The sequence below is a fragment of the Acipenser ruthenus genome, chromosome 21, assembly GCF_902713425.1.
Source record: "Acipenser ruthenus chromosome 21, fAciRut3.2 maternal haplotype, whole genome shotgun sequence".
Taxonomy (NCBI): Eukaryota; Metazoa; Chordata; class Actinopteri; order Acipenseriformes; family Acipenseridae; genus Acipenser; species Acipenser ruthenus.
Window position 1 is genome coordinate 1,526,451 of NC_081209.1, and position 12,044 is coordinate 1,538,494.

At 43.5% G+C, this 12,044-nt stretch overlaps 1 protein-coding gene across 1 annotated transcript in view; it reads right to left on the bottom strand.

Annotated features, from left to right (window-relative positions):
- Positions 1-1,395: 1,395 nt before the first annotated feature.
- Positions 1,396-12,044, bottom strand: part of LOC117428332 (RING-type E3 ubiquitin-protein ligase PPIL2-like) — a 28,086-nt gene continuing 17,437 nt past the window's right edge. The window contains exons 15-20 of the mRNA XM_034047209.3: positions 9,579-9,696; positions 9,172-9,228; positions 5,407-5,479; positions 4,880-4,942; positions 3,143-3,285; positions 1,396-2,500 (exon numbers count right to left, since the gene is read on the bottom strand). Of these exons, the coding sequence (XP_033903100.3) occupies positions 2,371-2,500; positions 3,143-3,285; positions 4,880-4,942; positions 5,407-5,479; positions 9,172-9,228; positions 9,579-9,696 (584 nt within the window). The 3' untranslated portion in view covers positions 1,396-2,370. The remainder of the gene's footprint in view (positions 2,501-3,142; positions 3,286-4,879; positions 4,943-5,406; positions 5,480-9,171; positions 9,229-9,578; positions 9,697-12,044) is intronic.

Here is a 12,044-nt window from a genome sequence, read left to right on the forward strand (position 1 = left end):
CACACGTCTAAACTGGTAACAAAGATTGCTTTTTACTATTAGTCAACACACGGTAGCTGATGCCAGCTTTTCCAGACAACCTTTTGTATGAAGGGAAAGAAAAGGCTTCAGCTGCAGTGCTGCTGTCGACAGCAGCCTTCTCTCTCTCTCTCTGTGTCCCTTGTGCTGGTGTCAAACACCCAGCATCAATTCATGAAGGCCATGCCAGTGACGCCAACGGACCTACGCCACTAGAAACTTCCTTCTGCATCAACAACAAATCGGGCTATTGTTATACGGGGGTCACAAACAAGTAAAGCGAGCAATCAGCAAGTTACCACAGCTCTCGAATAATAGCAGGACAAAAAACTTCCTGTATTGAACTTTCAATGTACTACTGTGATGCAAAAAAATACAACAAAAGGGGTGCCATGCTGGTATATTCTCTTTTCGTTCAACAATCACATTTGCACTGTGCAGATAAGGAAACAGTGATGTTTGTTTAAGTGTCGTCTCTATGCAGTGGGTGCAACAGTGTTTGTGAAACCAGGTGTTTGAAGGCTGGGGGAATCCAATCCACTCAGTTCAACCTTCACCAGTGCTGTGGTGCAACATCACAACTCAACTGGCACATTAGAACTTCGCTGCATGCATTTCAGAGAGTCTAAAATGCAGCAGTATGATTAACACCGTCACGTTGACAGCACTGAAGATGAATTGTACCTCACTGTATAAGAAGCCTTTTATTTTAATACATGCAATATCAGCCTGTTCAATAAAAGAGGGATCGCTGCTGTTTAGCCAGAAAATCCAGATTCTGATTGCCTATCACTGGGTTCAAGGCTTGTGTTCAGTCTATCGCGACTCCTCTCCAAACTTCATAACCTGATACTTCCAGCCATGGTCTCACTCTCCAGTACTGCTGTTCCTATGCAAATACTGCAAAGAGGAAGCTGCTTAACTTGCTTTCTCATCAATTATGCACCATGGCAGCGGCACATGCTATTAACCATTCATGCAATCCTTTTTATCAAAGGGACAGGCTACAATGTCACTGAAGCACAGGGTATCTCCATGTGCTGTGGATCCCTTCACCGGGGAACTGGTGCAAGACGACCAGCAGGGTCAAATAAATAATTGAGAATCTGTTACACCTGGGAAATCCTAAATGCTTAAAGTGACACATGGAAATAAAGAACCACAGAGAGTGTTGAGCTGCTTCTTGTGATGAGAGTTTAATTGAGTCACAGACAGCAGCAGAGTTTGAGAGCTCCCGATTACATGAAGTGAAGCAAAGCAGGAGACAAAGGAACAGGAGCTGAATCATTCTCCAGAAGGAAGGGAAACAATCACTGGCTGACGAGTTTGAGCTAAAGTACTTTCTGTTGGATAAAAGAAAACCAAAAACACACACAGGATGGTTTACATGTTTTATTGCTAGTACACAATAAAACAAAACACGACACGATCCGACTATCAAAACTATACAAATGATCAAGTTTACACCAAAACAGGTTTGTAGTAATTATTATAAATGAACTCTTACATTTATTAGGATACAAAAAACATATGCGGGGGGAAAGAGATATATTCATAAATGTGGGGCTTAAACCAACGCCTTGTATTTGACGACTGAACAGTTAAAAGATCTATTCTTGTTGACATCTACATAGGTTCTAAAAGGGAGGTGTTTTTTTTTTTTGCAAACGTAACAAATTCAATTCATATCCCAGACATACCCTGAACTCACAGATTTCAAATGGGCTTTCTTTGAATAAACAGGACTTAAAATCATGAGAGCAAAATGAGATACTTGGATGTTTAAAAAAAAAAAAAAAACACAGTGAAAAACACACACTAAAAGCGAGTGTCTTAAAGAAGGCTTGCATTGTGCAGTGCTGCTTGGTATTCATGCCTTGTTAGAGACCCCTCCCCTGGGGTGCTGGCAGGGCTGGGTACTCCCCGCTCCTGTCACCAGCTCTCACTGTAAACAGGGCTGCACCGTGACCCCGGCAGTGACACAGACACCCCCCCAGGACTCCCCGCAGCAGCTTTAACCACCACAGCCTCGGAAAGGTTTAGGAGGCCTGTATTTAACATGGTCTGACTCAACAAGCACAGTGGCTGGAAACTAATTCCAAAATGTCATTTTTATTAGATCTTTCATCAAAAAAAACAAAAAAACCTGTTTGCAAGCAGAAAAAGTGAATTTTAATAACAGACATCCTATTCTCTTTCCATGTATAACGAATAAAAAAATAATAAAAATATATAGCAATACATTTTCTTAGACCTTATTCTACAGAAAAGGTCTCTCACTGGTCACCTCTATCCCCGAGTTGCAGTCTGCTCCCTGTGTGCCACTGTGCTTCAGGGACGTCTCGCCCTGCTCTACCAGGAGCTGAAGTCCCCGAAGCCTGTCTTTCCCTTCAGCTTCTTGCTTGCTGAAGCAGCTGCAGAGGCAGAGGCAGAGGCTCCGCTGGTTGAGGGGCCACTGTCCTCTGAACTGGCCGTCCGCTTACTAGGAAACAAATCAAAAACGACAAAATCAAAGCCCTTAACATCTACAGGAGTAGCTCAAAAATCTAAATTAGAAAGACAGTCCTAAAAATCAGAGCCACTTTGCAAAGCTGCCGTGCAAGAAATATCCCCTTCCCTTGAATCCTGTTTTCTCATCGTTACCTTGAAAAAGTTTCATTGCATGGTTTTTACACAACAGCAACGGAAAAATGTAGATACGAAACTAAACATAAAACAGGGAGGGTGTACAGAACAGCGAAACAATCCTGTGTTTGCACCAGAAGCATAACTGACCCACATTATCACAACGATCAGCTCGGTACACAAGAGAAGAGTTTGTTTCCTTAACAAGGTATACTGGCAGGTCACACACACACACACACACGCACATGCACACGCACACACACGGACACGCACACAGGAGACAAAACATCTCTTAGCATCAACAAGGAAACTGCTTTCCCAATTCTTTTGACTGGCATCCTCTATCCAGAATGGGGAAAGACATCCCACTACTAACACCACATGCAAGGGCTGGACTAGTGCAATCTGGAGGATTTGAGGTGAGCAGCTCTATGCAGTTCCATGACGCAACCTCTCATTCCGCTCTCTCCTCCTCCCCCCCTGCGTTTCTGCTCCTTACGTTGTAACCGTGTTGATGTATTTGCCCACGCCGGGCCGGTAGGTCTTTGGGGCCAGGCTGTCCTTGCTCTTTGGAAGGACGGGGTTCGCTTTGGCTTTCTCCTCCGCCTCCTCCTGGAGAGTCTTCTCCCTGTCAGCTGCAATCTGACAACACCAACACCACCAAACAAATGACATTGATACAGCGCCTTTCACAATCAGAACTGTGGCACAAGCACAACTTCATCTTTTCTGTGTGCACACCTTACATGATTGTTTAATCCTGCAGTCTAGCACAACTGACATCTACCATCAAGTATATAATACGTAAGCATGGATATCAATAGCACTCTTTATGGCGTTGTTTCCCAGCACATCTCCACTCTGGCACGCACTTGCAGATTCTTCCTGAGCAACATCCGAAGAATCCGACCCTTCCTCACCAACTATGCTACCCAGCTCCTGGTCCAGGCCCTGGTACTCTCCCGTCTAGACTACTGCAACTCCCTCCTGGCTGGCCTCCCTGCGTCCGCCACCCGTCCGCTCCAGCTCATCCAGAACTCTGCTGCTCGCCTGGTGTTCTCTCTACCTCGCTTCGCCCACGCTACTCCACTACTCCGCTCGCTCCACTGGCTCCCGATCACCGCTCGCATCCAGTTCAAGACTCATGTACTAGCCTACAGATGCCTTGATCAGACTGCACCCAGCTACCTCCAGACCCTCATCTCCCCCTACACCCCCACTCGACCTCTCCGCTCCGCCTGCACTAGAAGACTGGCTCTACCTCCGCTACGCTCCCCTGCCTCCCGAGCCCGCTCCTTCTCCACCCTTGCTCCGCAGTGGTGGAACGACCTTCCTACAGATGTCAGGACTGCCCAGTCCCTGACCACATTCCGGCGCCTCCTTAAGACTCACCTCTTCAAACAGCACCTGTAGAACTCCTCTGTTGTATCCTGGGACACTATCACCCTTCATTTAAATATGCTTTATTTTGCTCTTATCTGCCCCCTATTTTACTGCATTTAATCCTGTACCTCAGAATATTGTAATCTGCCAAGTGTTTAATCTGTAGTATTTTGTACTTAATCATATCCTGATGTAACTATCACTATTTAATCATATCCTGATGTAACTTTCACTATTATCTGCTGTATTATTGAATTGTGGTTTGTCACACTTGAGAATTATTGTATTTCTTGTTCTTATTGTATGACTTATATTGTAACACTTGAATGTATTTGTATTTGCTTGCGATTGTAAGTCGCCCTGGATAAGGGCGTCTGCTAAGAAATAAATAATAATAATAATAATAATAATAATAATAATAATAATAACTAATGCTTAGTTTCATCCCAAATTTCGCAAAATGTCACGCGTGCACAGGTACTAGCCGGCATTATATAATATTAAAGAGCTTCTAAAATCTTCCTAACACCCAATACAAACACACGAGTGGAACAGGCAGTCTGTCAGATCAGATAAGCTGCTGCCAGTCTAGGCCGGTGCTTGGCACTGCACCTGGTCTTGTGAGATTCGACGCACCCTGTTTAAAAATGCAGCACCAACGCTGCTCCCTGAATATCAGTGTTACTGAAACCAGTCACGGCGTGACAGGTCAATGCACACATATGTTCGGACAGTTTTTGACATGTCAAGTTAACAGGACTGCATTACCAGCTGCGCTGAAGGGAAGCTGACTTTGTTTTTCTCTCTGTGTATCTGCATGTTTGAAACACAGGAGGCAAATCAAAACACCAACCTGGGCATCTGCCTCCTCATAAGGATCCACGAAGACGGTCGCATTCAGAAGTTTAATCTCCGACTGGGAAGATAAAAAACAATCAATCACAATCTATACATGCTCTTAAGGGATTAGTGTGGAGATTTACTTAATCTCTGGGGGGGGGGAAAAAAAAAAAAAAAAAAAAAAAAAAAAGATCTCTCTCCAAGGTGGAACTTTGTACAATTCCAAATCGGTCAACGCAACAACAATATATTTTCTTCTCACAATGTATTTTCCCTGCGAGGTGCTGCAGTTTGTAAACACTGTGCCTGTACTGGATCTCCAGAAGCTCACCCGGACACGCCGGCTTCCCCCACATCGACACAGCAAGGAGAAGGCTGAACTGTAGCTGCTTCTCAAACAGCAGACTGGTGAAGTGGCCTGAGTGCATGAGAGAGCCTGCTTCTTAAAGACTGACGGTCCAACACAAGGAAGAATCAGTATTTCTCCCAGGACCCCCCCCCCCCCTCTAATTAGGGTTTTGCAATTGTTTTGATTGATACCTTTGGGCGGTCTGTTTTGGGGTCACTCTCCACGTTTTCCAATGCAGTTACTGTTTCAAAACCCCCAACCACTCTGCAAGAAAACACAAAACATCACATTCATTATACCAAGGGGTTTGCATGTCACGCTTTCTTTGTTGTACCCCATTTCTCTTGCTGCAGGAAAGATAATGGGGTTTTAACTTTCAACTGAAATCATCTTTATTACCAAATGTTTACTTTAGATATCCATCACACCAGAGTATTGCCATGGCAAGACAATACTAAAACAAGAGATTTAACATGCACATAGCCTTTGAATAAATCCCATACTTCACACCTCTCTAAATCGTTGGCAAGTCAGAAATTAAACTTCCATTAACAAAGTCTCAGATTTGAGTCCTGCCCAGCCTCCCCTCTGTGCCACCAGCAAACAGTGGTGCCACCAGGCTTGTTTTGAAATGGCTGGCCAGTACAACATTCTGCCGTGACTTTCTGGTTCAGCGGACCATCCCACATAGCTGACCGTTTTAAATGCTCTGTAATATTCTAGTTACGAGAGTCACTCCCCCGATTTAGCGACAAGGCAGAATTATCAGATGTCAGCCAAAGGCACGTCTGTTTCAGAACAGCCGTCTTGTTTTTCTACCACTCCCACACTGCCTGGAGGATAGAAGCGCCAGAGGAATAAAGACCCCCCCTCAGCGGGGTCCTCTGTGCCACTGAAATAGCAAACTGGCACGGAGCAGTCCTGTTAACATGGCACCGAGTGATTACACCATGTCATTAATTCATTATATTGTATAAAAATCCTCGCTGTAATACATTTGTACATCATGTATTTGAGTGTATCTAATACAACTGCCTTCTCACAGCAATGCAGGCCATTGATTAAATCTTTTGGCCACTCCTTTATTTCTGTTCAGAAGTTAAAACAACGTGTATCCATTCATAGGAGTTTAAACTATATGTTTGCAGACTCCCTTCTTAAAACAACATTGTAAAGCCAGTGCAAGACCTCGGTAAGAGGCACTGACTTGTGGCTTATCAAGTCCAAGGCCTTGTTCCAAGTGAATAATTCAGGACCCGCTTGAAAGAGCCACAGTACTGGACTGAAAGCTAAAGCTAACCCACAGTCTTGCAGAAGCTGTGTTTCCATTCCACCCCTCCAGCTATCATTTAGGTGTTACATCCTTTCACTGGATTTCACTGGACTGTTAGAACACGTCTCAGCCCATCAGCGGGTAAGAAAATATTTCACACCGAACCTCTGGAATCTGAAAACGTACTCAACGAAGGGTCAGGCTCTTCCTGGGTAGAATAATCGCATGGTAAAATGAACAAATGAACGAATTGAACCAGGAAGCAGAGGTCTCTATACAGGGTGGTCTGTTCTAGGTATGGTTCCTGTAATTGACGACTCCCCCTCTGTGGGATCTCAACACTTTAGAGCTAGGAGAGCTTGGTAGGTTTTCTTTTAAAGAGACTGGTAAGACAGGTGGAGGGAACTGAAGCGATTTAGCCTGGAACAAAAGGTTAGAGGAGACGACAGAAGCCTTTAAAAGCGAACCCCAGACTCAGTATGAAGAGCAGCACAGACACCAGGACCAGAGAAAGGCGGAATGTTTTGTAGCATTCATTTTCAGTTAATTTTTCAACTCAAAATGGTGCAGTTTGTATCTTTGGGTTTCTTGCCCTCAGGTTTTACCTTCATAAATGATTATCCCAGAATAATTTAATAAAAAAAACAAAAAACTTGAATCTGCAAGTACTTTGCAATATCAGCCCACAACTTCTAGCATTTTAATAAAGCCGCCTCCAGAGAACAGAGACAAATTAGACTCAAATCTATGCATCACGATCCAAAGCCTTTTGTCTTTGCTTTTATAAAGTGGCTTTGGACTCCTGCCAATAGAAACACATAAACATAAATCCGGTTATCACACAGCTTGGCAATGAAACACAGGGCCAGGACAAACACAACACATGGCCTGGAGGTATATAATATATATATATATATATACACACACACACACACACACACACACACACATACATACCCACACACACACACACATAATAAAACATGCATCCAATGTATTTCAAGGAAACATCTTCATTACTGGAGTGCTTTTCTTACCCAAGCACTTTTAGCTCTCTCATGCATCTGCCTTTTCTGACACTCTTGTCAGATGAAAAACTAGGGCACAGAAACAGGAGCTGGAAGGTTTATCAAGCACACAGCCCCAGGCCCTGTGTAAAAACCCAGGGCCATGCTCAGTCTTGCCTCTGCAGCCACAGAAATAAAATACTCAGCTGCTCCAGATTCTACCTCCTGGCTCACTTGAGACGCAGCTTTCAAGAAACTGATCATGTGTGTACTTTATCCACCCAGACTGTACAGTACAGTACGTGCTGGCCTGAAATCTTGCACCTCATTCAGAAATGCAATCCGTTTTTGCTGTATGCCTCGAGAGTCATAATAATCAATAATCTACACTATTTAAACAAGGAGAGACTGTGGCTTGGCCAGTGACCATGAGGGTACTATTGAGGAGGACTGTCAACTATTATTAGAAATGACCATGTAATAAGACTGGCTGCTGCCGCTACGCTGTAAACGAACACTTAGTGATGTTGCTAAACTATACCATGCTGTGTAACAGGAGGATTAGACTGCACTTCACATGCACTGTGTAATAAACATCTCAGCTTCACCTCTCAATAAAAGATGGGTTAACAACAGCACAAATCCTCCCATGATCAACAAGCTCTTTGCTAGTGCCAGTTTCAAGCCCTGATGGACAGGCCACATGATCATGCTTCAGCAACCCCTACTGGTCAGTCTCCACACAGGTCCAGCAGAGGTTTCCCCATGGGGAGCATTGGCTGCTGAGGTTTATTTAGGATCCAGGCAATGATGGCACTGAAATAAGCCAACAAGCTCGATGCTGTGAATACTCCATGAGCACCCTATATGAGATGCATATCCGATGGGGGTGCATATCCTGGATGAATACATTAAACAAACAAACAAACCTATTCCAGATAGAGAACTAGTTTCCTCTGCATTGTGTGAAATCCCAGAGTAAACAGAGTAAACACAAAACAGAACCACCCAATTCTTTCTTCTAAATACCAGCAGCATGAATCAATGTAGAACAATGGGGTCAGACAGACCGCTAGAGACAATGGGGTCAGACCGACCGCTAGAGACTATGGGGTCAGACCGACCGCTACAGACTATGGGGTCAGAGAGACCGCTACAGACTATGGGGTCAGAGAGACCGCTACAGACTATGGGGTCAGAGAGACCGCTACAGACTATGGGGTCAGAGAGACCGCTACAGACTATGGGGTCAGACAGACCGCTAGAGACAATAGGGTCAGAAGTAAACAGAAAACCCACTTCAAAATGAAGGGTTATTTATCCTCAAATAAACTCAAATATAGCTAGCAGCACTTGTTATCGTTTTGGCTAGATTAGAATTGAATGGAGTTTGTTTTTACTGTGTTTCGCAGTGGTGCTGAATATTTCTGTAGGTGTAACCGATTTCTGATTCAAGCCACGTCTGTCACAAACAAAATCACAAACTAACTATTTATCTGATTGATGCAGAACATTTTGAATTGTAAAGATTTTTAGCTTTATAATGCTACATGGATTTCTCTCTCTCAGCATATTGTAGTATTTCTTTTTTTTTGTTTCATTCATTCAGGTTCAAAGTAGTTACTGTTGCTTCATCCGTCAGAACAAAAAAAAATAAAACGTGAATGAATTCTTACCTCCCAAACACTGTGTGCTTCCTGTCCAGGTAGGTGCAAGAACGAAACGTAATGAAGCTGTGGAGAAAGTAGCGTTACTGTTAATATAAAGCTGCACAACATGCACATGGAAAAATGAACATCGAATCACATGCAATAAATAATCTGAACACACTGCTAAGGGGGGGTCCCACATTGCTTTATGTTCATCCATCTTGCTAACACGATCTAGTACTTGAATTAGTAATACTGTCTTGCATCGCTCTGGGACTGTTTCTTGAGCTCTGCAGGAGCGTTTTGCAATGGTTTCCATGCTGGATATAGCACACTGAGGGAGTCTGGGGGACACTTACACAAACACAGTGCTCTGGGAGGCCAAGCCAAGAACAATGGATTTAAAAGATGGGTTTGGGTTTAAAAAGACTCACAATTGAGATTTATTGGTGTTTGGCCCCGAGTTTGCCATGCTGAGGACCCCGCGGCCCTTGTGCGAGAGGTTGGGTTTGAATTCATCTTTGAAAGGTTTTCCCCAGAATGACTCCCCACCTGAAACCAAAAACCAAGAGACACAAGCATTCAGCTGGAGAGAGAGCCAAGGAGACCAGTTTACAAGCATTCAAACTTTAAACTGCCCTTCAAACCCACTACGTTACTGCAATGCCTTAAAATGCCCTTCAAACCCACTACGTTACTGCAATGCCTTAAAATGCCCTTCAAACCCACTACGTTACTGCAATGCCTTAAAATGCCCTTCAAACCCACTACGTTACTGCAATGCCTTAAAATGCCCTTCAAACCCACTACGTTACTGCAATGCCTTAAAATGCCCTTCAAACCCACTACGTTACTGCAATGCCTTAAAATGCCCTTCAAACCCACTACGTTACTGCAATGCCTTAAAATGCCCTTCAAACCCACTACGTTACTGCAATGCCTTAAAATGCCCTTCAAACCCACTACGTTACTGCAATGCCTTTCTTCTGTCCTTGCATGGATTCCATTTGAACTCTTTCAGCCCTAGTTAACTTTACAAAAAGAAAACGTCCTAAGTTCAGTGTTAGAAAAGATTGAAAATAAATGACACAGAGGCACGTCCAAGAGTAGGACTTGTCTGCTGTGTTGAGTGGAGTTTTGATTTTTTTTCGCCCCCTCTAGACCGATTTGAGAAGTCAGCAGTGTTGACGGCTCTAACACTGCAGAGACCAAAGTTTTATAATTCCTTAGCTGCACTATCCACCTCACTGCACTCTCATCAACGTTTAGTTCTTTTTTATCATCACAATCATCTCTGAGGGTGCCACAATATAAAGCAGTCCTCTCCTCCATGCTGCTCCACAGGTATTAAAGTCCCTCCTGCTCTCTGCACAATAGAGGTGCAGGGTCGGGTTCAAACTCACATTGCTGTAAGACCAGGGAGGTTCAACACAAAAACACATTAGGGTGCCCAGGGACGGCACAAACACTGTTTCTATTTCTTTCAATTACCATAAACGTCGAATTCTAGAACAGGTTCCAAATGAAGGACCGCGTGTCACATCAGCAAGAGGAATAACGCATCTTGCTATGTGCCAGCAGGCACTCGAAGCTATAATAGATTTAATCTGGGAGACAGTAGTGTGACATGGAAAGTGACAGATGACATTCAGAAAAGTGGCAGTGCAGTCCAATCCACAAAGTACAGTGGAGAACTGGGCATATGGTCAGTGGTTTAATTCCTGAATCAATAATCACTGGTTAGCAATCAATGACGTGGTAGCTTGCATAAAGGCTCAAGTCCTAAGTCTTTGACTGAAGTTTAAATGGCAAGGTTATTTGGGAGGGGGGTGGGGGGGGGGGGTTGGATACAGAATTACTAGACTAGCAGCTTCTGTTTCAAATCACTGCATATGCTCAATAGTTTTGGGTTGTACCAAGTGCTCCACGAGCTCAATGAATCTATACTTTTAGTATTTAATATATTCGTCCAGCAAAGGGAGACCTTGAAACCATAGATGTGTTAGTTTAGCACTGTATAACTCTTTGTTGCACGTTGTACACAAAGCTGCAAGCCGTTGTGAATAATTACAACTACAGTTAACATCTAGCCCTGGTATGGCATGATGTACAAACAGATTGTGCAAAGCAGACTGCATGCAACAAAGGGTTAGTGAGCTCCAGAATCCACGTGTATAAAGCCAGCCTTGGTAAAACGAGCGAGGTGATAAAACCAGCTTTATTGCAGGGTTCTCCGAACTGAAGAGCGCGCAGCGTGAGATTTTACAGCTTTGCAATTTAGTTTTAAATGCAGCATGCCGCTATAAAACCTCCCTCGGTGACATTTCTGCATTATTTATGACAAACCTGACATTTTCCCATTTTCACACCAGAAGAAAAAAGAAAAGGTCGGCTCACTCCCACAATGTTCTACTCTAACGAGAAACCAAGATCCCAGTAAACTTGGGTGGAAAAAAATATTTGTACAAGTCTGGGCAGTTTGGAAGTATCAAACATCTTGCTATAACAACACCCAACCCATCTACAGAACCAAAGCATTAGGCTCTTCGAGACACAGAGGAAATACTGCTTGAGAATGAACAGGCAGGAATGGTGGATTCACACAGAAAAGAAAACCAGCACGTTACATTCGTCTTGCTACCCCATAATCTCCATTTTGAAGTGCTGCAATATTTATTGTCGTTTTGGCATGCAAATTGCATGCAATTAGAAACCTCCTCGGTTCATTAAATCTTTAAGTTATTCTGGACACAGCAAATCTAAACAGTTTGAAGTGATTCAGTTCATCAAGGACCATCAAGAAAGGACCACAAGTTAAAAAGCCACCAAACCTGAATAGATTACTACTTTCCAAAGTTAAATTATTTTCCACGTTTAGCTCAGCGACTTTATGCTTTCTT